At 39.0% G+C, this 26,970-nt stretch overlaps 3 protein-coding genes across 3 annotated transcripts; 1 reads left to right on the top strand and 2 right to left on the bottom strand.

The window, feature by feature from the left end:
• Positions 1-2,313: 2,313 nt before the first annotated feature.
• On the top strand, positions 2,314-5,549 carry LOC127795259 (cysteine-rich receptor-like protein kinase 44). The gene is made up of 7 exons (XM_052326831.1): positions 2,314-3,248; positions 3,372-3,506; positions 3,591-3,736; positions 4,073-4,282; positions 4,427-4,665; positions 4,819-4,969; positions 5,055-5,549. Exons 1-7 carry the CDS (start codon positions 2,468-2,470, stop codon positions 5,412-5,414), a joined length of 2,022 nt encoding a protein of 673 aa, XP_052182791.1. The 5' UTR covers positions 2,314-2,467; the 3' UTR covers positions 5,415-5,549.
• A 13,196-nt stretch (positions 5,550-18,745) lies between these two features.
• On the bottom strand, positions 18,746-20,323 carry LOC127794733 (uncharacterized). The gene has a single exon (XM_052325980.1). It carries the CDS (start codon positions 20,321-20,323, stop codon positions 18,746-18,748), a length of 1,578 nt encoding a protein of 525 aa, XP_052181940.1.
• A 366-nt stretch (positions 20,324-20,689) lies between these two features.
• Positions 20,690-22,363, bottom strand: LOC127794731 (uncharacterized). Its single transcript, XM_052325979.1, has one exon. The coding sequence runs from the start codon at positions 22,361-22,363 to the stop codon at positions 20,690-20,692; it is 1,674 nt and encodes a 557-aa protein (XP_052181939.1).
• Positions 22,364-26,970: the final 4,607 nt, after the last annotated feature.

Genomic DNA, 26,970 nt, shown 5'->3' with positions numbered 1-26,970 from the left:
GATTGGAATTTATCTCAAATTGAAGACTTTTCTTCTTGATTCATTTTCTGATCAGAATATAATTTCTCGTTATATATAGAGATAAGTGTTATGTCTATAAATAAGTGCTCAATACTCTGAAATTATGGTAGCAATATTACTTTTGTAGTACTAATATTATGATAGTGATATTTTATTTCTCATGCTCGTGATATTTCTTCATAGAGATTAATTCTTCATGATTTTGTTAGAAGAAAGAATTATGAATAATTCTGTATTTGAATTTTGTGTCAAAGTAGAGATTATGATAATTATAACCCAAAATTCAAGTTCATTTGAGATTGAGATTCCTAATTTAATCGTGATTAAGACTTCAAATTTGACTATGATACAGACATCAAATTTGATTATGATTAGAATTTATCTCACATCAAAAACTTATCTTCTGGACTTATTTTCTTATCAGAGTACAAATTTTCATGTACATCTACAAATGAATGTTAAGTCTATAAATAAAAGACCGTGCTACATGTACCAAGAATATGTACAAATTCGATAATCGAATCGGACTTTATTCGATGGTGAAGGCTGATCATATGAAGTTTGATTCAGATATATCCAATGATGAAGTCCGGACTTTTTTGCCCAGACTTCATCCTATTTGGACTTCATCATGAATCCTGATCGGGCTTAATTCATAAAGCCTAATCGGGCCTAATAAGCGAATTAAGCCTGATCGGGCTTAATCAGTAAATTAAGCCTGATCACTAGGCTTAATTCATAAAGCATAACCAGCCTTCATCCAGAGACAACAGCGACAAGGTGATGAGATGGTGCAACAACGGTCGATGCGAGGCGCTACGGTGAGGTGATGACAGGATGCAATGAGATCGCGTGAGGAATTGTAACGGAGCGATGACAGGATGCATCGCCCTACCATAATGGATCGGAGTTGGAAGTATGCGACTAGCAAATTACATAGCATAAGAAGAAGGGCTATATGGGAGGACTTGAGGAATTAAAAATCACAACTTATGAAGAAGAGATACGGCTCGAAGAGGCGTCGTTTTTGAACCGTTTCTTAATTTCAAAATGAGAAAAATGGCCCAAAACATTATAAGAAAAATAATTTTTAGCGACGAAATTTAGTAATGAAATTATTTCATCGCTAATTAGTGATAGATAGCGACGGAATTTTTGTCGTTAATTTTTTTAAATATTTTTTTAATTTAGTGACGAAATTAGTAATAGAAAACCCGTCACTAAATTTAGCAATGGAATTAACAAAAGAAATTTCGTAGCTAAATTTTAATTTTTTTTATTTTTTAGCGACGAGGTTGACCTGTCGCTAAATTTTAATTTTTTTATTTTTTAAAAACGGAATCTCCCGATACTAAATTTGAATTTTTTATTTAATTTTTTTATTTTTTAACCCCGTCGCTAAATTTTTCTACCGATGCGAGCGCCAGATCACCTCTACAGACTGCAATGCAAGGGCGTACGATGATGTCTCCGTCACGAGAGTGATTTTGTTCGTCCCCTTTAACGGAGATGACCATCACCCTCACTATTTTTGTAAAGATAAAAAATAACAGAACGATATAAAAATAATATTTGATTGTCCTTCTATTATTTTTCAGCTTCGGAGGTGATGATCAAAGGGGTGAACAAAATGGCACTCCTCCCCCACGGGCTGGAGCAGTGCTGTCCCCCTCGCGAGACTTTTCCACCCACGTGCTCGGAATCTTCCCATTCAACGGCACTTTTAAAAATAATAAACAAATATTTCCATATTTTTCACCTGCACCTGGTTGGCATTGATGCGGTATTTTTTTAAAAATCTCTTTTTACACACAAACTGCCTTTATTATTGTTAGATATATCTACAAAATTTTTAACGTGAATTCACCACCAACTTATGAAAAAACAAAATCAAAAGCCCCACGATTTTTTTTATGTAAGAATATAAAAATATTATTATATATAGCATCTTATACTTTTCTTTAATTACACATAAATTATAGAAGAAAAACTATTAATGCAAATATAGCTAGTGGAGAGTGGAGACAACCCATTACAAGTATCTTCTCCGCAGTATTTTGCAGACTGAAGAGATAAATTAACTAAAGGCCAATATTAGAAAGAAAAACACTTCTTCTTTTTTTTTTTTTCTGTTTGCTATGTAAAAGAAAAATAAAAAACTTTTTTTTTTTTGAAAGGCGTTCATCTTCTTGGCCCAATCAAGAAGATGAAGTTGGTAGCTGGAGTCCCAGTCAAGCTTGGCTTAATTGCGATCCTAGTCTTTCCTACAAAAAAGGCTAATTAATTGTGGTGAGAGGGACATGATCCGTGGTGGTCTGGCAATGGAGTTGATGATTCAGAGCAGAACATTAAATCAGTTCTTACTTTTTTCTCTTTCTTGACAAATTAATTAATGAACGCGCACCCATTTCTTCATTCATTCCTCGCCGCTGCCAAATAACCCAAAATGCCCTCCCCCAAACAGCTTCTTCTCTTCTTCCACGTTTTCACAGCCATCGCCGGCCTCGCCGCCGGCCAGCCTAGCCCATTTTTCGGGACAAAATGCGTGCCCACCGGCAATTACACCGCCAACAGCACATACCAGAAAAACCTCGACATGCTCCTCTCTTCTCTCTCGCCTAACATCGATAAGTACGGCTTCTACAGCTCCTCCATTGGCCAAAACTCCGACCGGGCTTACGCCATGGCGCTTTGCAGAGGAGACGTTCGGCCGGAAACTTGTCACAGTTGTATCGATGAGTCCATTAGAGCGGTCCCACAACTCTGTCCAAACTACAAGGAAGCAATCGGCTGGTACGATAATTGCACGCTGCGTTACTCCAACGAGTCGATGAACGGGACAGTGGTAGCGAGTCCGGATAGATGTATGTACAACGTGAATAACGCAACGAACAAGGATCGGTTCAATGAGAAGGTAGAGAACTTACTGAGCAGCCTACGCGTCAAGGCTGCCGCGGGTGGCTCCCTCCGCAAGTTTGCTTCCGGAACTGCCCTCGGTCCAGATTTCGAAACTATATATGGTCTGGTGCAGTGTACACCGGATTTGTCGGAGCAGCAGTGCAATGATTGCCTGGCTCGAGCCTCGACTCTTGATTCGAGATGCTGTAGTGGGATGCGAGGTGGGATAGTTTTATTCCCCAGTTGTAATATCCGGTACGAGGTTTACACATTCTTCGAGGAGATTCCGGCCGATGCCCCGCCACCCAATCCGCCACCAGCATCGCCAGGTGTGGTGAAAATATTAGATTAATTAGCCGTGTATGGCTTGCTCTTGTGATCATTCAAAAGTAGCCAAATGCATACCCGCAATCTCCACTGGCAGCTTAACTACTTCAATTTTTCTTTGGCAGGAAAGGACAGTAATGCAACTAAAGTAGTCACAATAGTGGTTGTTTCATCTGTCACTTCTGTGATAGCACTAATGATCTGCCTTTGCATCCTTAAAAGAAAGTGGAAGAAGAGGAGACCAGAGCGTAGATTTGGAAGTAAGTTAAAAAGTCATGGCCTAGTTTTATTATATATATATATATATATTTTAAGTTGATTAATCAATAACTTGTTGTCTCTAGCTGAAGCCACGACTGAATTTAATACTGTGGACGAAATTAGCACTTTGGAATCCTTGAAATACGGCTTTCACACTCTCTCTGCTGCAACAGATAACTTCTCCAATGCTAATAAACTTGGTCGGGGTGGTTTCGGAGTTGTTTACAAGGTAATTCAATATTCTAACTCTATATATGATCTCTTGCCTTCAAAAATCACTTTTAGGGTGGTAGTTTAGTGGTGGTGTGGTGGGATCCAAGGCTAACGATTTTTCTAGGAGTCAAAAGTTTAAACTGGAGGACCGTCACACTTCCACCAGTGAATTGAGGCTAGGAAAAGTGATTTCAACCCATCAAAACACACAGCAAGGGACCTTCACAAGCACTTGTTCCCTCGGGTGGGGTCTTTTTCCTTTTTGATTCGCAAAAAGGAAAACAAGAAAAAATAACATTTTTTAATGAAAAACCATTTAAGTTGATTCTTGTATATTTATTGTGTTCTTTAGGGTAAGCTTGATGAAGGACAAGAAATAGCTGTAAAGAGGTTGTCTGCGAATTCTGTACAAGGGGAACTGGAATTCAAGAATGAGGTTATGTTAGTGGCCAAACTTCAACATAGAAATTTGGTTAGACTTCTTGGTTTTTGCTTGCAAGGAATAGAAAGGCTTCTTGTCTATGAGTTTGTGCCCAACTCAAGCCTTGATCATTTCTTATTTGTTATGATGGCAATACTACTTATCCACGAAAAAATTTTACACATTATCTTCAACTTTAGAAGATCCTTTTTTAAGTACAATTATGGAGGTATTTAATCCATTTATGTTTAATTTAATTCAATTATATGAACAAATAATTTTGTAGATCCCACCAAACGAACATATTTGGATTGGAAAAGACGTTCCAAGATCATAAGTGGAGTCGCTCGAGGGCTTTTATACCTTCACGAAGATTCAAGACTTCGAATAATTCATCGAGATCTAAAAGCTAGCAATGTTCTTTTAGATGCAGAAATGAATCCCAAAATTTCAGACTTTGGCATGGCAAGATTATTTGTGACGGATGAAACTCAAGGGAGCACAAATAGAATTGTCGGGACTTAGTAAGATCTAAATTCCATGCATGGCTAGCTTACATAATTACTTTATCAAAGTCTATACTTGATTTTTATTGTAAAAAGTTAGGCATAAAAGATCTCTTTATTTAATTTGTAATAATAAATCTACTAATTATGTCAATTATTCAACAATTGCAGTGGATACATGGCTCCAGAGTACGCAATGCATGGGAACTTTTCAATAAAGTCTGATGTCTTTAGCTTTGGTGTACTAATTCTAGAAATTGTCACGGGCAAAAAGAACACCTCTTTTCGAAATGGCGAGAATTTAGAGGACCTTTTGAGCTATGTAAGGATAGATGAATATTCACAACCAACTACGTGTGTCATTTACATGTTCTCAAAAGCTTATAGCACACACCGAATGCTTTCAGGTTTGGAAAGCTTGGAGGGAAGGAACAACTTCGAATTTGATCGATCCAATGTTAAGTTCTGGTTCGGGTTCAATGCATGAGATGATGCGATGCCTCAATATTGGTTTGCTATGCGTTCAAGAAAATGTAGCAGATCGACCAACCATGGCTACTGTTGTTCTTATGTTTACTAGCTTATCTCTCACCCTTCCAGCTCCTTCAAAGCCTGCATTTTTTATGCAAGGTAACATGAATGAAAATATGCCAGTAGCCACAGAAACTAATCCTACCACAGAAACTAATCCTAGTTCTTCAGGAGTAACCGAGTCCTCCCATGGATCGATTAATGAGACTTCAATTACAGAATTATATCCTCGATGATTGTTGAGGATGTCATTGTGTTAGTGAACACATTTGACATTTGTATGTTGTTCGGAGGCTGGCTATGAGCGCTCTAGTGCAAGTTATACTACTTATCAAAGAAAAGCTTCTTTGTATTACGATATCTTTTTTTTTTCCTCTCTTCTTTTAATTAGTCCTCCCATGGATCCTCCCATGGATCGAATTTTTTTTTTTTTTAACAATTTGGTCACTTAGAAGATTAATTCATTTTATTGCTCTTATTTATACTTATATTCTCAAAACTTATGGTCGTCTACAATTCTTATATACTATATATATAAAGAAGGGATAAATGTATCTTTTATCATTATATATAGGGGTGAGCAAGAGGTTAGGTAAATCGAACTAATCGAACCGAACTAATTGAACTTGTCAATTTGATTCGATTTTTCACTGGTAACAATTCGATTCAGTTATTTCCCTCAAGATTTTTAGGTATTTGGTCTGATTTTTTTTTTTTTTTTTTTTGTATTACTGAAAAACCGAATTGAATCACCAACTCAACCCTCTTTTATTAGGTTTGGTTCGGTTATTAGGTTCGGTTCAATTTTTTTGGTAAGAATTTCGGTTTGGTTACAGCAGCTCAAAATTCGATTAGTTTGATTTCTATTATTTCGATTAGTTTAGATGACTCAGTCGGTTCAATTTGGTTATATGCCTTGGTTAATTTAGTTTAGTTCGGTTAGTGATTTTTGATAAGTTCAATTCAGTTATAATCGACTGCACACCACCTACCTACATGCATATTTGGAAATTCTCATTTTTATGTAAATTTTAAGGGTTGTTCACTTACAAAAAATTGGAGTAGTTTTTCAAAAAAATTCACTGGAATAGAAAATTAAAAATTGTGTACAAATTAAATTTTTATAAATTAGAAAATAGAAATAAGTTTTCTATTTTTTAAACTTGTATTGAAAATCATAAAATGTTTTATGATGCCTTTATTAAACCATGTTTTTCAAAGTTATCCTTTGGAACGTCTCGAGATCAAATTTAGCTTCTCCACAAATTTAAAAACAACTTCTTTCACATTTTCTTCTTTATGTTCCTTGCAATCACCTTCTTCACATTCATCATCGCCTAGCCAAGTGCTATCAATTGTTGCTTCTTTTTTCATCATCCACCGTCGTCATTTGTCATTAACTGTCACCATCATCTCTTTTTCCTCTATCGACCTCTCATCTTTAGATTCGCAGGTCCTTCGCGACCATCATTGCAAATCCCTTGCCATGAGTGACATCGATTATTTCTGGGGAGTCATTGACCTTTGCAGACCCTTCAATTCCCTTTAGCGACCGTTCCTCATTAGTTTCACAGAGTAATTGCCACCAATCGTCGTAGATCCTTCACCGATCATGGCAAATTCATAGCCGCCATGACTCATCAACCTTTCATCTTTAGCTTTGTAGACCCTTTATATATTGCTGATCGTCACAAATTCATCGTCATTGTTAGTCATCTTTTCAGCTTTGTTGTTGTTCGTTGCAACCATAATGGATTTGTTTGGTAGCTGTTTTTGATAAATTGTCGTGAATTTATTAGTTAATGTTTCCAATTTTGATTTGTTTATTTTCAGTTAATGTTTTCAAGTAGAAATTTTCTTGATTTTGAACGTTTTCTTATTTTTTAAAGACTAAAATTGGTTTCATATTTGACAAAATGAACTCGTTTTTCATTTTTTCTAACTTTTTATAGAAAAAATATAAAAATAGAAATGAAAACTAGAGATGAAAAATAAAAAGCATTCTCCATAAGTACACAACCCCTTAATTTGCTAGACATATTTTCAACTCTAAGCTACGATGATAGCAACACTAGCAAGCTCTAGAATGGGGAGAGCCAATGAGATGAGCATTTTTATCTTTGGTTTTTGGTTAATTATATGAAAAGATAATATTAATAATAAAAATAGTTAAAGTACAATAAATGCAATTTTTTAAGACTATATATATATATATTTAGGGTATATTTATTATATACCTTTGTTTTTAGCTCTTAAAACACTATCATTGATTGGTGAAATGTTACAAAACACAATATATTTATTTATCAATTAGTAAAATTATTTTTTGGATAAAAAAGAAAAATGCTCCTTTTTTAAAAATTAGATGCTACAATAGCACCTCAACACTATTTTTAAAAACTTATCAAATTTTGACAGAGTTCTATAATAAACTTTAAAATTTATTAATTTTTAAATTTGAATGTTTTATTCTGCATCAATTATACAATAACATTAAAACTTAAAGTTGCGTTCTCTTTACATTTTCATTTTTTAGTTTTGAATTTTAAATTCATTTTTAGTTTTCTGTTTTGATAGTCTATTTTTAGAAAACTGAAAACGTGTTCTTTTTGTTATTTTAAAAAATTATTTTATAAAATAGAAAATTAAAAAATGCGTTTATTTTAAAATTTTGAGAAAAATTATTTTATAATATTTTATTCAATAAATTTAATTATTAAATGAAAAAATTAACTATTTTTAATAAAATTTTACTATTAAAATAAAATAATAAATTTGATTAATAAATTAGTGATAATTTATAATAAATATTATTATACATAATATGTGTAATATACTTAATAATATATTTTATATTATTCTATATTTTTAATTATAATATAGATATACTATATTTTTAAATTTTTAAATAAATATATAATTTTATTTTTAAAATTTAAGAATACATTTTTTCTTTTTTCCTTCTTTTCTTTTTCAGAACAAAAACATGGAAAATGAATTGTGTTTGCATATTTTAGACTTAAAATATTTATATTCTAGTAAATTTATTTTAACACAACAAATTCATTTGAATAATAAAAATGAGAAAACAGAACAGGAATTCATTTTGATAATAGAAGTGTTAAACGAGCGGCTTGGAGTGGATTGGACTAGCATGCCCACTTGGCCCTTTTCGTTGATGAGCCAAGCCAAGTTGAATGGTCATATCAGCTATTGATTGATCCTAAAAAGAAAGCAACCTCACACAGCCTAGTTAAAACAGGTTTAGAAGGTATTTTGTAATTATTTTAAAATATAAAATTTAATTAAAATATAAATAAAAACTATTTCAAACATTTTATTTGTTTACACAAATTTAAATGAACCTTCAACCTTCATCTTATAAGACAGTATTTTTAAATTTTTAAATTGAATCTATAATTTTAAAATACATTTTTAAATTTAATTGTAATCAATTGTAATTGTTGTGGGGGAGTCATGGAAAATAAAAAATTTAAATATTCATAAATCATAAAAGCATTCCAAAGAAGGTCGAAGACCCAAATGATTCTGAAGAATTTTCTAAGCAATAGTCTTTTAAAGATTTTGAAGATTCTCCAAATTAGCCAAGTTTTTAAGCTCATATAAACTCATTTGAAAAGTTTTTTAAGTTTAAGTCACCCAATAACTTCGAAAAATCTTCAAGAAAAATCTATTCAGATGATACTCTTCGAGGCATTCTATTCTCAAAGGCACCTCTAGCTCTTCCAACTTCATCCAAAGCATTTTTTTTCTTGAAAAATCAAGACACATCATGTCACATGTCATGCAACCCCACCACCAATGTCTATAAATATGTCTTTGTTAATAAGAGAGAAAATACCCTAGATCTAGGATTGGATTGGACTAGCATGCCCACTTGGCCCTTTTCATTGGTGAGTCAAGCCTAGTTGAATGGTCATGTCAGCTTTAATTGATACTAAAAAAGAAAGCAACCTCACACAGCCTAGTCAAAACAGGTTGAGAGGGTTGTCCTAGCTGTCGAGAGCGGTAGCTAGATTATTTGGCTAAATGAGTCAGTTATGTAAATTAAAAAAAATGTCCATTTTTAGAAGGTATTTTGTAATTATTTTAAAATATAAAATTTAATTAAAATATAAATAAAAACTATTTCAAACATTTTTATTTGTTTACACAAATTTAAATGAACCTTCAACCTTCATCTTATAAGACAGTATTTTTAAATTGAATTCATAATTTTAAAATATATATTTTAAATTTGTTATAATTGTTGTGGGGTGTCATGAGAAAATAAAAAATTTAAATATCCATAAATCATAGAAGTATTCCAAAGAAGGTTGAAGACCTAATGATTTTAAAAAAAAAATTGGACAAGAGTCTTCTGGAGACTTTAAAGAGTCTCCGGATCAGTCTAGTCCCTAAACTCATATAAGTCTATGACTCATGACTCATCTAAAGAGTCTTATGAACTTAAGTCACCTGATGACTCTGAGAAATCTTCAAGAAAAACCTATACGGATGATACTTTTCGGGGCATTCTATACTTGAAGGCACCTCCAACCCTTCCAACCTCATTCAAAGCATTTTTCCCTTGAAAAGTCAGGACACACATCGATATGTCACATATCACATGGGCCCCACCACCAATGTCTATAAATATCTCCTCGTTACACAATAAGAGAGAAAATACCCTAGATCTAGGACCTAGAGACTCTGACCCAAGTCATACCATAAACCCATCAAAAGACTGCCCATTAGAAGACTCTGATCAGATGACACCCATCTAGAACCTTACAGCATACATACATACATCATTCTTTTTCATGGCATCATCATCTGACTTAAGCATTAAAGGGGTTTGCGTGGGGAGCTCTCCGCTTGCCTTCTGACTTCTCTTGTGTTGCAAATCCATCTAGAGTCTACTTATCTGAAGACTAGAGCTATCGGAGAGCAAGGCTCCTAAAGATGCCTAAAAACCATTCGAAGAACCCATACATCCTTTTTGTTCTCCTGAATAGTGGATCAAGGCAGGTATCTATTAATCCTCATTGTCGTCGTGAACTTTACTCTCTTACCAGGACTTTGCCAAGCTTTTTCTTAAGATATAAATTTAATTATTGTATTAAAACAACAACCGTAGTACCACTAGACTAATGCATAATTCTCTAATAAGTATTGACTAAATAAGTAAATATTGAATATAAGTAGGGTTGGAGCCAGGAATTTTAGGCTAGATGGGTAAAAATGAAATAACACAAAAAATTTAAAATAACATAATATTAAAAAAAATATCTATAAATTATTACAATTGTTCTTGACAAGTTCAACTTTTTGATTTTTCCTCCACGTGTCTCCAAAATGTCTAGCGGTGTTTGTCACGGTCCAAGCTGCATCCGAAATTTTCTCTAACGTGTCGCGGTATCTTTCCAGCATTTGCGCGGACTTTTTGGTGCTGCTTTCCAGAATTTGCTGTCAGTTTTCATGGCCTGTCTACCGAGTTGTTTGCCACCATGTTTGGTCGGATTCAGCTATATATATCCAACTTTGCAATTCTCTCTTATTGTTTCACTATTCACCAGAGAGCTCTTCTACTAGCTAAAAATCGAGAGTTTGGGTTGTTTTTCCAGTCTTTCTTCTGTCCAAAAAATAGAGAGCAAATACCACTTCGAGTTCTACCATGGCCATCGACGCTACTACTGCTGATGTTGCTCCCTCAACCTTCTTTGCTGCCCCAGGTGCAGCTCTTGCCACAACTCCAGCATTTGGTTTTTGATGCGGTGCATACAGGTTCTTGAGAAGAAAATGTATCCAATGGTGTGTTTTTACCCCTTATTTCAGCCATGAACAAGGACCTACTTCTTTTGCAACTATCCACACGATTTTGGTGCCAAAAATGACTTTAATCTTTTGGCCAGACTTTCGGTAAACGATTACCATTACACTCTCATATGAAACTCAAGTTAGACTTCAATATTCCATTTATGACTGTGTATCTGAACTTTTTGCTCTCCAACAGCAGGTATGATGAAACCCTAAATCCTTAATCTCTTTGAGTTTTTAAATTTAATTTGCTAATATATGATTTTTAGGTCGACAATCTGCAAGTTTATCTAGCATTATTGAAGGAGTTTGTAAACTCTTGTGCAAACCCTCAAAATGTTCAAAATTGGTTTCACCCAGAAACCAATTCAATTCCTATTCCAAAATTAGATTTGAGCTTCGTTGAAAATTTTGGATACATCCCAAAAGAAAATGTCAATGAACTTGGATTCTATTGATATTTCACTCTTAGTAATAAAATAGTTTTGATAATGACTATATGAAAATCAATTTCTACTATGTGGATTATATGAATGAGAAAATGAATTTTTAGTATATAAGCTTTGAAGCAAGATATGAAATCTTATAGAAGAAATATTGAGTATGGTTGAGAGTGATTTGAAAAACTTGCTTGTTGAGAGTGATTTGTTTCAAAATATACTTTTGATAATCTCAACTTGCTTTTAAGATAATCAAAAAGAGTTTCTAACAGAATCAATTAAGGATGTATTAAAAATTTAAGATTTTCTATAAAATAGTCGACTATCAGGATCATTCTGTCGACTATGCTTCAAAATAGTCGACTGTTTTTAATGTTCTGTCGACTATTTAAGCATCTGTCGACTATTTCAGCAACTGTCGACTATCGAGTAAAAATAGTCGACTATGCATTCTGATCTGTCGACTATTTTTGTTCATAAAATTCAAAAATTTCTTCTAATTTCAGCAACTGTCGACTATTCAAGTATGTCTGTCGACTATTGGATTTTTGTATTAAAAATAGTCGACTATCAGTATATGTCTGTAGACTATTCTTAGTTTTACTTGTAAAAATAGTTGACTAATCTTTTCTTCTGTCGACTATCATGTTTCACAGATTTTATAACGGCTAGTTTTTGATGCATTAAATGCTCGCCAACCACCCACAACAGTCCAAATTTCAAATTTACCCACCATCAACTATAAATAGGTGGTTGAAGATGCATTAAAGGCTGCTGAAAATATATTGGATATCTTGAACGATCGTGCCTTCACTGTTACATCGAGCTTTAACTTTTCTCTCTGTATTTTTCATTTAAGAGGCTTTGATATTTTACTGTTATATTACTTTTAAGCCTCGATCTTACATTTAAAAGAGAGAGCTTGTAACTAAGAGTTGTACTCTTAGAATCTTCATTTCATTCTTTGTAATTTTTTTTCCTAGCAGTAGCTAGAGAGCCCATTAAGTTGGGAGGTTGTAAGTTCCCTAGTCAAGGACTAGAGGACCTGCTCATATTTGAGTAGGGGGTTTGAGAGTAAAGATTGGTTTTAAAATTCTTAGTTGATAGCTAAGGTAGTGGACTAAGCTTGGAAAGCTGAACCACTATAAATACGTGTCCTCACTGCTTTCCAATTTTTTTTTTCTTCATTTGCATTTCTGTTTCTACTAACTTTGAATGCTCATTGATAAAATTCTATATTTACTCTTCACTATTTGAAAGTATCTTTGCTTCTCAAAAGAATTTTTTTTAATTATACCAATTCACCCCCCCTCTTGGTGTGTGTCATATAAGTTCAAATCTATCAGATTCTTCGTATTCGGCAAACATAATCAACACTGAGTATTGTCGATGAACTTGGATTCGTCGTGCCAGAAATGTCTTTTTTTGGGGGGTTGGACTGTTTGTATGATTTATTAAGTTACAATAATGAGAATTGAATTGAGAGAAATGAAGATTTTTTCTAAGTTGCTATTTTTTTTTTTTTTTAGATTAGCCATAATAAGCTCATCTATAGGTCTTTCGATCAAGGGTGAGCATTTGGTCATAACTGAATCAGTAATATAGCCCAAAAAATGTGGGCGTTCGACCTCCACAGACCAACTGTCCATCTGAGTAGAGAGAGAGAGAGAGAACAAAAAAAAAAAACAAAAAACAAATGAAGGTTGGATTAGGTGAGGTGAGTGGTCCTTTGAAATAAAAAAAAGTCTTAAAAGAAAATAAATTACATATATATAGTATAATTTTTAAAATTTAAGCGTGGGCAATTATAGCCACGGGTGGCTCGGTTAAAAAAATAAATTATATATATACAGTAATAATTTTTTAAAATGAAGGGTGGACAAATTGCTGTATATAGCTTTCCCTCTGAAAATAAGATTAATTTCAAAACTTAAATTATTATAAAGAATACTTGATTTATTAATTTTTTTTTAATTTTTGTAATTTCGTAAAATGTTTGTTTTCAAACTGGCCAAATGGGCCATGCCACGTATTAGCATACAAGCATGATGTGATGGGCTAAAAGGACGTGTCAAGTTATACCAAATTAATGCGTCGTGTCATGCCAGACCACAAGCTACATACCCTTAGCCTAACATGATCTTTTATATTCTACACCATCCAATTACTACAATAATGGGTTATGCCAGGCTGGGTGACTAGACAGGCGAATTGGGCCGGCCCACTGAGTACCTCAGACCTGTTTGACACCCCTATCTATATAATAAGAGTATCAAAAATAAATTTTAAGTTATGTAATTTTATATATTTAATTTTTTTTTTAACTTTAGCGTATCATAGCCCATCGGCCGCCGCTGTTAGCGGCATTTGATTGGTGGTTTTAGTAATTGAAACCAACCACTGAATTTTTCTAATCTCAGAGATAAACATAATTAAAAATGACCAACGGATCAACATTTAAATTTTATAGATTGAAAAATTAATTTTTAGCTTAAAAGTCGCCAACGACCAGAATCGATCAACGAGTCCGATGATTAATACTGATAATTGAATTTCCCCAATTACGATAATTTTTATATCTAAAAACTAGAATGATCCATCGGTGATATTTTATCAATGTAAGTTTTAATTCTTAGCCAGACATTATTTAATTCCAATAAAACACCATCAATCATAGGGTGAATTTTAATGATCGAAGCCAATAATCAGTCTCTTCCCATCACGGTGACTAACATATTCAAAACACAATTGATGATACTGGACCGATCACCGAGGTCTGCCTCGAACCAAGTACCTACAAGAGCGGGGTTGTAATCCCCCGGGAGAACTCCGACACTCAAGTCAGTAGAAGAAATATGCCCAAAATAGAAATTAAACTAAGAGTCAGATGATCCGTACCTGTAGAAGTCGACCTCTATTTAAAGATGAGGTAAAGCACACTCTGAAGAGATAAGATAACTTTTGAACCGGACGTTGGAGAGAATCTCGGTTGATTGAGTCAACCTCGTTCAAAATCAAATATGAGATGAATGATGAAGATATAGGTGACACGTGGCACTTTCTTGAGGCAGGCACGTGGCGGCACCATATTGGGGATCTCCAAGGGTAGTATAGTATTTTTGCCCTTAGTAAAATATTCCCTCATCACTTGCCCCCCCCACTCCTTGAGCTGCGAAGGAAAGGAGCTCGGGCAGCTAGAGGAGTAGTCCTCTCAGCTTTCTTGAAAAAAGAGGTTTTACAAAAAAAAAATAAATGAATAAGATTAAAGAGTTCTATTATTGGCTATTGTTGGCTCGCTTTCCAACTAAAAATCCCATCACCACTCCCCATGGCCCTCCAAGAATTCTATAAAAAGGGGGGTGGGGATGGTCCCCTCCTCATAAACACTATTGGAGTGGAAACATACTTGGGGGTGTAGTGAGAAGGGAAGAGATCTTTCATCTTCCTCTTCCTTTTTTTTTTTTAAAAAAAAAAAGCTTTCTCATTTGCGTGGCCGAGACCAGAGGTCTCGGCCACGTTTGGAGCAGGCTGCGCGCGCCCCAGCAGCGCGGCTTGCCCGTGCGCGCGGGCCGAGGCCGCGTTGGCCGAGCCCTCGCGCCTCGGCCGCGCAGGCGCGCGGCTTGCCCGTGCGCGCGGGCCGAGGTCGCGCTGGCTGAGCCCTCGCGCCTCAGCCGCGCGAGGGCTTGCCTGCGCGCGCGGGCCGAGGCCGCGCCGGCCGAGTCCTCGCGCCTCGGCCGCGCGAGGGACTCCCTGCCCCCTTTTTTTTTTTTTTTTTGAGAGACCCTTAGTCTCGACTTTGAGACCTCTTTTCCCTTTATCTTTTTTTTTGTGTGTAGGATTCTCACGGGGTTCAAGAGATTCTAAGTGGTGCCTTTAAGTTCATCAAGGGATGGACCGGCTCCCTCTTAAGGGTTCTCTCGTGCGTTTTTCTTCCATCCTTGAAATTCTTCTCATAAGCCGGTATTCCTTTGCCTCCCTTCTCTTATTTTTTGTGGCTTTTTCTTGTCTCTCTTCCCATGTCACGTTGCTTTGGTAAGTCAATCTCCATGGCCTCCTCTAGCAACTCAGATGGGAATAGCTCGGACTCTTCCAACTCCTCTAGCTCCTCTTCCCAGTCTAGTAGGCAAATAGGAGACGCTGGGACCTCTCGGCCTCGTCCTCATGCCCTATCTTTTGATAATGATACCGACACAGAGTTAGAGCTCCACCATAACGGTCTTCCTGATGACCTAACCCCCTGCCTATTCTTCCTTGTCTGAGGATGAGGTCTCCGGACTCGCCCGGAAATATCATCTCCCTCTTAAGGGCTATTGGTATTCTACACCCTCCAACCTTAGAGCCCATCAATCCTTTCCGGGGGGTTTAACCATCTATGAAACCTCTTTTGAAGCAGGGTGTCGATTCCCTTTCAAAAGCACCCTTGCTGAGATCTTTCGAGTCGTAGGGTTATCTCCCTCTCAACTAATGCCCAACGGGTGGAGGAACTTAGTATCTTTCGTTATATGTTGTTGGGGGAGAGGTATTGTCCCCAAAGTTAAACTCTTTTTAAAATTATTTCGCCTCGTATGTGTTGATAAGTCCGAGTTTCGCTATTCTTTCATGGCATACCCTCGCTGTAAGTTTCTCGTAGACACCCCGTCCTCCTTAAAAGGTTGGAAAAATCGGTATTTTTTTATGGGATCCGGCTTCGCTACTATAGGTGTGCCCACCGCCTGGCGTCGGCCTTCCTGTAAGAATTTTCCTCGTGAAATGACCCCTTTAGAGAGGAGGGACGCCGAGCTTTTGATGGGTTTGGAGCACGTCAGTATCGCCAGGTTGATTAACGAACAAACCCTGTTTCTCGGGGGTTTATGTCGATACCCCTGCCCGGCAGCCGACACTCCCTTAGGTTGATTTTTTCCGTTCTCTCGCTCCGCTTCTTGTTTCTAATTTCTACTTGCTTCCTTATTCTAACATTTGATCTTATTTTGCTTTGCAGCCAAGATGATCGATGATGCGGAGCTGTGGGGGACCGACAAACAGGCTACTGAAGAGGCCAAACGGGCCCAGAAGAATGCCAAGAGGCATACTCGAGACTCCAGGCTCCTACCTCGGCACAAGAAATCAAAAGCGTCCGGGTCCCGCTCTTCTCTGCCCCACACCGAGACAGGGGGCTCTCAGGGCACCGAGCCCCTCTCTGACATGCTTGAAGAAGAGGCGCCTATTCCTGCCAGGGCTCTTCACCGACCCAACTGGAATGTCCAAGAAACAGACCACAGCAGCGAGGCTTGGGTGGCGACTCAGCTTATTCAGGGCCTTCCCACTCGGGCAGACATGGAGGGGGCCGCCGACCTGACTTCGGAGACCTTGGAGTCTTGCTAGGCCAGGGCTTGGTTCAGGTTAGCCCTTCGGACTTTTAATATAGAGAACTCTCGTCCCCTATATTCTAACTTTGTGCTATTTGAACAGAGTATTGTCGCTCATAACGAGCTCCAAAGGCGAATGGCGAGAAATTCACAAAGGATGTTGGAGATGGATAATGCCCTTGCCGACTGCCATAGGACTATCGACTAGCGGGACGAGGATCTGAGGGCTCAACATCAACGAAACGAGGAGCTTGAGGGACGCCTTCAGGGGCTCGAGATTAGCCACCATGCCCTGAGGAAGAGTTAGGACGGACTCGGGAGCGCAACCGGGAGCTTGAAGAGAAGTATGCAAACCCCACCCAACTCCTTGAGGTGAGAGGATTTATTAGACATGAGCTGCAAGGGGTATGGAAGAGAGGTTTCACTCGCTGCACGGAGGAGGTGCAAAGAGCCTATCCTGACCTCAGTTTTGCTCCCGTCAGGTCCATGGAAGATGTGATCGTCGAGCTTAGCCGAGCATCATCCTCCCAAGCCCCAGCAAACGAATCCGAGGAGTCCGAAGAAGAAGAAACCTAGTTGTTAGTTGCATCTATCTTCTTTCCCCAAGTTTGGGTTATATTGGACTTCTGATCTTTCATTGCATAAAAATGCTTCGTAGTTATGCCTTTTTTGTAATAGTTTGAGCCAAGTGATCTCTGTTACCTGATTTCTCGCCCCTCCATTTTGCTTTTATTTTAGGGGTGGTCCCCTTGGGGCCATATCTGACCCTTGACTCTTCATTTTTATTAGGGGTGGTCCCCCGAGGCCATATTTGACCTGTGACTTTTCTTTTTTATTAGGGGTGGTCCTCTGAGGCCATATTTGACCCGTGACTCTTTCTTTTTATTAGGGGTGGTCCCCTGAGGCCACATTTGACCCTTTGTTCTTGCTAACTCCAATGGGGATGAAAGGACTCAAAAAATTCCATTTGGAGGCCACTGAGTTCGGGGAAGGGAAAACCTTTCCTTCTTTTTTGCCTCTTGCCCCCTCTTCTTATTATTTTTTATATTCCATAGGACAGTCTGCACATATAAAAAGAACAATAATGAGGTTTTATTGAGAAACATACATAGCTTCAAGATCCTTGGGGGTAACCCATTATTGATAAAATTTCTTCAAATTCTGAATATTCCACTCATTCTTTATTGGAGTGCCATCCATAATTCCAAGCCGGTATGCCCTAGAGCTGAGGGTCTCGGTAACCCGATAGGGGCCTTCCCAAGTCGGCGACAACTTGTTGGAGTCTCGGGGGTTGCTCACACTCACTCGTCGAAGGACCAGATCGCCAGGTAGAAAACTCCGAGCTTTCACCATTCGATTATAGTACCTCTCAATTCGCTGATTATAAACCGCTTGGTGGACCCTTGCTTCGTCCCGAAGCTCCTCCACTATATCTAAATTATTCCTCAAGGCTTGTTCATTGGATTCTGGATCAAAATGCTCCACCCTAAAAGTTGGGATCCCGATCTCTACCGGAATAAGGGCATCTGAGCCGTAACATAAGTTGAATGGGGTCTCTCTGGTGGACCCCCTCCTCGTGGTCCGATAAGACCAAAGGATGCTCGGTAACTCATCCACCCAACTTCCATCTGCCTTGTCCACCCGGGCTTTTAATCCATGGAGCATAGTCCTATTAGCAAGCTCAATCTGTCTGTTAGCCTGTGGATGAGCTACTGAGGTGAAGTGCTGCTTGATCCCCAATTCTTGACACCATTCCTTGATCGTCCAATCTGTGAATTGGGTCCTATCGCCGCGATCAAGAATTTTACTTGACTTGCGGCAGGCGGGAACGGACCCAGAATATCAATCCCCCATTGGGCGAAGGGGCACGGCTGAACCAGGTGGGTGAGCATGGCGCTAGAAACATGAATTAGGTTGGAGACCCGTTGGCATCTTTCACATTTCTTGACCAACTGCTCTGCATCAGACACCTTGTCGAAGGGATTTCTGATAAAGAGTTCGGGCTCCTATGTGACTCCCACATATTCCCTCATGGATCTCTCTTAAAACATAGTCAGCCTCACGTGGCTTTACGCACTTCAAGAGTGGTTGAGTGAAGGATCTCTTATACAACTCTTCGTTGATTAGTATAAATTTCTGGGCCCTCATTTTTAGCTCTTGAGCCTCTAAGTCACTCTCTGGTAGCTTTCCATCCTTCAAATAACTAACAAAATGGTCCATCCAACTTAGCTCTAGATCGAGACATAGCTGCTCCACCATCTCATCAATGCTTCTTTGAGGTAATGACTCGATAAGAATCTGTCTAGAATTGGTTGGAAAAGAGGCCGATGCGATCCGGGACAAAGTGTCTGCTTCCATATTCTGGGATCGAGGCACATGCTCAATCTTTACAGATTGAAAATGACTCATCAGTTCCTGAACGAAAACCAAATATTTGGACATGTGGTCCTCCCTAGCCTCGTATTCTCCCTTCACATGCTGAACAACAAGGTTAGAATCAGATTGTATGTTGAGATGCTTCGCCCCAAGCTGTGCTGCGAGCCTCAACCCAGCTATGAGGGCCTCGTACTCTGCCTCATTGTTAGACACCCGAAACTCAAAATGCAGAGCGTATAACCAGGACTGACCCTCTGGGCTCTTTATCATTAGCCCAGCTCCTCCGCCCCTAGAGTTTGAGCTGCCATCCATTGCCAACATCCATGGTCCTAGGCTGTTTTCTAGAGGTTCGCCAAGCCCAAATCCTTCGGCGATGAAATCAGCTAAGGCCTGGGCCTTAATAGCTGACCGAGGTCGATACTCTATGTCGAATGTTGTTAACTCCATTGACCACTTCAACATTCTCCCTGAGAGCTCTGGCTTCCCCAAAATCTGCCTTAGAGGCTGGTCAGTAAGCACGATGATAGAATGTGCCTGGAAGTAGGGTCGTAACTTTCTCCCTGAGACGATCAGGGCAAACGCTAATTTCTCCATGGGGGAATACTGAGCCTCTGCCACAGACAATCGTTTGCTCGTGTAGTATACTGGCCTCTGCCTCTTATTCTCTTCACGCACCAGTACCGAGCTCACTGCCTCTTCTGCCACGGCCAAGTAGAGGTATAGCGGCTCACCCATCTTTGGCTTAGTAAGGACTGGTGGTGAGGCTAGACATTCCTTGAGCTCGTTGAAAGCCTCCTGGCACCCAACGTCCCAGACAAAATCTTTGGTCCTGGATAGGGCTTTGAAAAAAGGGAGGCCCTTTTCTGCCGATCGGGAGAGAAATCTCCCTAGAGCTGCTATCCTTCCGGTGAGTTGCTGGACCTCCTTAATGCTTCTCGGGGTCGGCATGTTTAGTATCGCTTTAATCTTCTCGGGATTCACCTCTATCCCATGATGATGCATGATATACCCAAGGAACTTTCCTGCAGAGACACCAAAAGCGCATTTAGAAGGATTAAGTTTCGATTGGAACCTGCGCAAGGTTTTGAAGCACTCTTCTAGATCTGTCGGATGCTCCTCTACCAGCAGGCTCTTCACTAGCATATCATCCACGTAGGCTTCCATGTTGCGACCCAATTAGTCCTGAAAGAGCCTATTCACGAGCCGTTGGTATGTAGCCCCTGCATTTTTTAAGTCAAAAGGCATAACAGTATAGCAATAAGGGCCCCGATCAGTGACGAATGTTGTTTTCTCCTGATCTTCTTTATGTAACGGGATCTGATGGTATCCCTGAAAAGCATCTAGGAAACTCATGAGGTGGCATCCGGCCGTGCCATCAATTAGGGCATCGATCCGGGGAAGTGGGTAACTATCTTTTGGACAAGCCTTGTTGAGGTCAGTGAAATCAATACATAACCTCCACTTACCTTCCCCCTTAGGAACCAAAACCACATTGGCGAGCCATTCGGGATAATCGACCTCCCGAATATATCATGCCGCCATTAGTTTTTCCACCTCGGCCTCTATGGCCCTTGCCCTATCTAGGGCGAAATTTCTCTTCTTCTGTATGACAGGTCGGTACCCCCGCTTTACTCCCAAACGGTGCGTCATTACTGCCGGGTCTATACCTGGAATGTCGTGGACTGACCATGCGAAAATATCTGCATATTGGCTAAGAAGGGATACAATCTGGGTCCGAATAGGGTCTTTCAATTGGGCGCTCACCCTCACGCATCTATCGACTCTGTCCGGGTCCAATGGTACCTCTACAAGCTCATCCACTGGCTCAGCAGTCTTTGGGTCTTCTGGACCTTCTAGTAAAAAATTGACAGTGGCGGGAAGGGAAATCCCGACCTCCCCCACAGTAGGGCTCCGTCTCCGTCTTGAATCCTCTTGCGGCTCTAACTGCTCCTGCACAACACCCTTAGCTGTGCTAATGGATGCCATGTAACATTCCCGGGCAGACCTTAGGTCTCCTCTAACTTCTCCAACCCCCGCCGCAGTGGGGAACTTAAGCACCATGTGATAAGTACTCGGCACAGCCCGCAGAGCATTTAGCCCCAATCTTCCGAGGATCATATTGTAGGCCGAGGGGACATCCGCTACCAAAATGTCTAACATGACCTGGGCAAACCGAGAACCCTTTCCAAGAGTCAACAAGAGCTGGAAGACACCATCCGCATATACCACTTCCCCGTCGAATCCAATCAAGGGGACACGAGCGGGCTTCAACTGTTCCATTTCGTATCCCATGCTTAAAAAGGCTTGTCGATATAAAACTTCAGAAGAGCTCCCCGGGTCCACAAGAATCCGCCGAAGCTCCCATTTTCCCAATTTTGCTGTGATGACTAGCGGATCATTAGAAACCGGATATCCGAGCAAGTCGTCATCGGTAAAGGAGATAACATCCCCTGGTCGAGCCCTTTTGATTCCCGGACTTCGATGCAGATCAGAACTCTCCCTCGATTCCTTGCTTGGCACCACCCCAGTCGCTAGAGTATGAAAAATCAACTGTTGCGGAGGACTCCCATCCCCCTGGCGATTCTCTTTCCGGGGCGGGGTTTTGGTTCTGCGTCGTTCCTGAGATCTACCGCGCCTGCGAGGGGGGCTCCTCGATCCCCTTCGTTCACCCCTTTGTGGTTCTGTATCCGTAGCTACAAACCTCCTTAGGAAACCTCGATTGATGAGCTCCTGGATCTCTTCTTTAAGTTGATGGCACTCCTCCGTGTCATGTCCATGATCTCGATGGAATCGACAATACTTGTCTTTACTCCGCTTGTTAGCCGGGGCTTTCATGGGTCTCGATTTTTTCAAGTAATCCTTATTCTCGATTGTGGCCAGGATCTCAGCCCGAGGAGTATTAAGCAGGGTGAACTTGACTGGACTCCATCGAGGGCCCGACCTCTCCCCCCGTTGGCCCGATTTATCTTCAGGCTTTTGCTCTCGGTTCTGACTTCTCTTCTCTTTCTTATCTGAGTATTCACTTCTCTTGACCCGCATCACCTCCTCGGCATTAATGTACTTGGTGGCTCGGCTCAGGATCTCTGTGAATGTTTGGGGAGGCCTCTTAGCCAGTGACTGGGTAAAAGGGCCAACCCTCAAGGCATTCTGAAAGGCCACCATAGCGATACTCTGATCAAGATTCTCAATGCTCAATGCCTCCATATTAAACCTGGCCACAAAATCTGTTAACGACTCCCCTTAGTTCTGCTTGAGATTCACGAGGGTCATGGTAGACCTTCGGTGCCTCCGAAGGGGAGCGAAGTGAGCCAAGAACCTATTCCGAAGCTGTCCGAAGTTAGCGATCGACCGATGTGCCAGACTTGAATACCAGGACCGTGCATGTCCTTCCAAAGTGGCTGGGAAGACTCTACACCACATAGCATCAGGTGCCGCCTGGACCATCATGTGAGAGGCGAAGAGATTTAAGTGATCAGTAGGGTCAGTTGTGCCTCCATATGGCTTAATAGCTGGGATTCGAAGGCGCTCGGATGGGGTAATTGCCATGATCTCCCGACTTAATGGCTGATTAGAAATAATGTCGTGCGGCTCTTCTTCCCTCCGTCTCAACTCTGCAACCTCCCTCTCCAAATGCCGCAAACGTCTTTCTCGCTGAGCCCCTCCAGCCCGGGCATAATCGGGACTAGAGGACTCCTCCTCCTCCGAGCCTAGCTTCCCGTACTCGCTACGCCTAGAGGGTCCGCTCCGTCTCTCATCCCGATGGGACTCCTTCCCAGTGCGGGGGGATTCGCCTCCTCGGAATTCTCTATGACTAGAGTGGCGATCCCCCTGATGTCGACTATCATGATTGGAGTGCTCCACCGGTCTCATCTCCGGGGGCTGCTGTTGGGCCAAAAAGGTGTTGAGCAATTCCGTCAGATGTTGGACCTGTCCCTCTAGCTGGGCGACACGATCCTAAGGTGGCGAGGGATTCGGGGGGTGACCCTCTACAGGGCCGCTCTCAGGTGGGTGGTTTTGACTCTGATCTGGGACGGGCTGGGTCCCAGCAGCTCGTGATGGATTTCTTCTTGTCGCCATAACGGGAGGAAACTTGAGCTCGGTCGAGATACTCGACGAATAAGGGCAGATAAAGTAACCGGCCTCACGGTGGGCGCCAAATGATAATACTGGACCGATCACCGAGGTCTGCCTCGAACCAAGTACCTGCAGGAGCGGGGCTGTAATCCCCCGAGAGAACTCCGATGCTCAAGTCAGTAGAAGAAATATGCCCAAAATGGAAATTGAACTAGGAGTCAGATGATCCGTACCTGTAGAAGTCAACCTCTATTTAAAGATGAGGTAAAGCACACTCTGAAAAGATAAGATAACTTCTGAACCGGACGTTGGAGAGAATCTCAGTTGATTGAGTCAATCTCGTTCAAAATCAAATATGAGATGAATGATGAAGATATAGGTGACACGTGGCACTTTCTTGAGGCAGGCACGTGGCGGCACCATATTGGGGATCTCCAAGGGTAGTATAGTATTTTTGCCCTTAGTAAAATATTCCCTCATCAACAATATTATCTGATGTCTCATTTTTAATTAATAGAGAAAATGGATGTATATAACATATATACTTGTGTTTGCGGTGATGTTTTTTTGCGACAGTTATTAAAACTCAATTATAATTTGGATTCGACACAACACGTTTCACAATATAGAATTTGATTATATTTTTTAATTTTTTTCTTTTTAGGGCACTCGTTGCCTGAATTAATTATGCCATCATCCAAATTGGCTTTCGGGATTGGTCATCGTAGCGACACCAATCCCAATTGAAAAAAGGAATCACGTTGTTATGTTGTAAGAAACATTTAATTTATTGAATGCTTAATATAATAATATATAATATCCCAATTAATATATAATAGGAGAGTGGCTACGTCACCTATTGAGTTACAGGTCAATTATAAGTTAGTGGTTGTTAGTGGAGGAGACAATGCAACAGAAGTGAACTTTCAGTTTCTCTTTTCTTCTTCCTAATCTTCATATATATATAATTTGCTTTCTTAGTTGATTCCATCAGTCTGGTATCAGCGCCTGTCAACCTTGCAACTTGCAGAATATTTATTTTAATTTCCGGTTGTGAAGCATGACAAACAATTTTAATATTGTTTCGTCGGTTCCCAGATTAGACGGGAAACTTGATTACAATTATTGACAAATTTTGTTGACTTACACATCTGAAGGCTCAAAATCTTTGTAGCTTTCGTTGGTCAAGGAATTCCAGATGGAGCTAATGCTAGGGGCGTGCAAACCGTTCGGTACCAACTATTTAATTAAAAAAAATTAAATTAATTGATAATTAAAAAAATCAAATACAAATTGTGTAAATCGAATAAAATCGATTAAACCAAAAAAACGTAAAAACCCAAAATAACTGATAGAAAATACATAAAATAAAAAAAAATGATATCATTTTATAAACATCAAAACAACGTATCCAAAAAATCAAATCAAAAATTGAAAATCAAACTTTTGAGAAAAATTAATTGAACCGAACCGATGCAACAAAAAATTAAACTGAACTAACAAGTTCGATTGATTTAGTTCGGTTAGGGCTCCAAGAAAAAAATTAACTACATAGGAGTCATTGTTGTTTTGTTTTAGGGCTTGAGTATCCTTGGAAGTCAAGAGAATCTTCGAGATACGGACGGTTAGTTTGGAGACTCTATTTGTTTTAGGGGAGTCACTAATTTTCTTATTTGTCTAAGAGACTTTCTCTACTCTAAGAGTATCGGTATCTCGTTGTGACTTCTTGAAGACCTTTCCTTATTCTCTTGGAGACTTGTAGCTAGTTCTTTAGCTTTCTTTGATGGTTTCCTAGGGATTGTCTCTCTTGGGGATTGTCAACTATCATAGAGACCTTCATTAGCCTTTCTCAAAGACTATTTGAGTCTTTTAATTAACTTTTTGATTGGTTCCTATATATGATGTCAATTATTGTTGCATAGATACAATAATAAATGTGTAGTTGTGAAAGAATATCTATTTTGAGTTTTTAGTTTATAGGAGACCTACAAAACAAAAGATGATTAGGGGCACGGGGTATCTCTTACGCAGGTCTTTTGATGTTTAAGTTAGTATTTGAGAAAATATATAGAAATAATAGAAATATAGAATAATATTTTGGTCATATCTCGATAGAAAGAATCATATTTATAGAGATTGAGATTGTTAGGCGAAAATACATTTGAGTTTGTAGAGATTGTCCGTTACGGATCTCCAAATTAAGATTTCGAAGACTAGTTGACATATTTTAAGACTTGAGAGAAATTCTCGAAAAGGTTTCTTGGGACATTTGGGAGCGGCATTTGAGAGAGTTTTTTCAGGACTATTATTCTCTCGAGTTTTTCTCAACTTTATTTTCTTGGGTTTGTTTTGGACTTGGACATACTGTATTGTATACAACAATAAAGAATAAAGATAAATATATATGATATATTTTTTTGGAATTTTATTTAATATATATTTTATCAAATTTTTTCTTTCTAAACTAAGTTTTATTTTTGTAATAAAGATAAGACACAATCAGGTGTGTTGGCAAAACCCATCGGCGTGGGCTCGTCTAGAGTTACTAACGTGGATTTCGATCTGGAACCCCATGCACGATGCGTTGGCTGGCAGGAAACTCACCAGCACGGGTCCTATCTAGAACCCATTGACAGGGTTTGACCAAGTTTTTTTTTATTATTTTTAACTTTGGAAGAAAGAGAAAGACAAAACGCATTTTGAGAATACTAAAAAGATTAACCACCGTTATTTGACAAGGGATATAAGTTTCCAAAGGATGTTAGTAATATTATTAGAAACATAGAAATGGTCAGTGAATTTAAACCAAACTTTAGGGATGATGTGGGAAATTTACCTTAACGATAAATATAGATATCATATCTTTCCCAAGAATTTCCAGTTTTTTCTTTTTTAAATTTTGTTATAAAAAAATTCGTTCTAAGTTCAATTTTATTTTTGGAATAAAGATAAATATTGATATGATATTGGAATTGAGATAATTAGAGATATGATATTATTTTAGAATGTTATTTTAATATTTAGAGAAATTTTGAGATGGAGAAAAGCAATTAAGGAGAGTCTAGCCCGTGATAATAGAATTTTTTTAAAAATTAAAACTTTATTATATTTTGTGTATAAAGACAATAAAATAGAAATATATATATATATATATATAAATCTGAAGAACCGAAGGACGCATGGCATAGGCGTCGCCATGGAAAGTGGAGGGAAAGGAGCGTGCATGGAAAGCTTGAGGAATCATTGGTTGGTATTACTCGGAGTTGGAAATATGTGCATTCCAATAAGCGGAGCGACAAGTGGTGGCTCTCACTCTGTCAATGAAATGCGAAGATCTTTCATCCGTTTTGGGCTTCATGATGGGCCAAATCGAATCCCACCAAAGCCGCTCCCATCGCAAAGAATCTGTATATTATTCCCATAGATAGCCTTGATTTAGTGCACCTTCCTTATTGTCCGTTTGTATTATTATTATTATTATTCTAAATCACCTTCCTTATTGTCCGTTTGTATTATTATTATTATTATTATTATTATTATTATTACGATTATTGTCCTTGTATGATCTCTCATCACTCGTGTTTTTAATTACGACAAAAAATATAAATCGCAGATGGAGACTTTACTTTCCTATACAGGACAAAAAATTAAACTTATAATTTATTAGTACAAATCTCAATTTATTATTGTCTAACCGCTTGATCTGTGTTTGGGGCATTATTATTATTATTATTATT

The sequence above is a fragment of the Diospyros lotus genome, chromosome 2, assembly GCF_014633365.1.
Source record: "Diospyros lotus cultivar Yz01 chromosome 2, ASM1463336v1, whole genome shotgun sequence".
Lineage (NCBI taxonomy): Eukaryota > Viridiplantae > Streptophyta > Magnoliopsida > Ericales > Ebenaceae > Diospyros > Diospyros lotus.
The sequence above is the reverse complement of the archived record's forward strand: the minus strand, read 5'-3'. Positions and strand labels throughout refer to the sequence as shown.

Coding starts and splice junctions, on each gene's coding strand:
- LOC127795259 (XM_052326831.1), top strand. CDS start 2,468: ATGCCCTCCCCCAAACAGCTTCTTCTCTTCTTCCACGTTTTCACAGCC. Junction 3,737..4,072: donor GTTTCGGAGTTGTTTACAAG/GTAATTCAATAT, acceptor TGTGTTCTTTAG/GGTAAGCTTGATGAAGGACA. Junction 4,970..5,054: donor TAGAGGACCTTTTGAGCTAT/GTAAGGATAGAT, acceptor GAATGCTTTCAG/GTTTGGAAAGCTTGGAGGGA.
- LOC127794733 (XM_052325980.1), bottom strand. CDS start 20,323: ATGGAAGCCTACGTGGATGATATGCTAGTGAAGAGCCTGCTGGTAGAG.
- LOC127794731 (XM_052325979.1), bottom strand. CDS start 22,363: ATGGAGGCATTGAGCATTGAGAATCTTGATCAGAGTATCGCTATGGTG.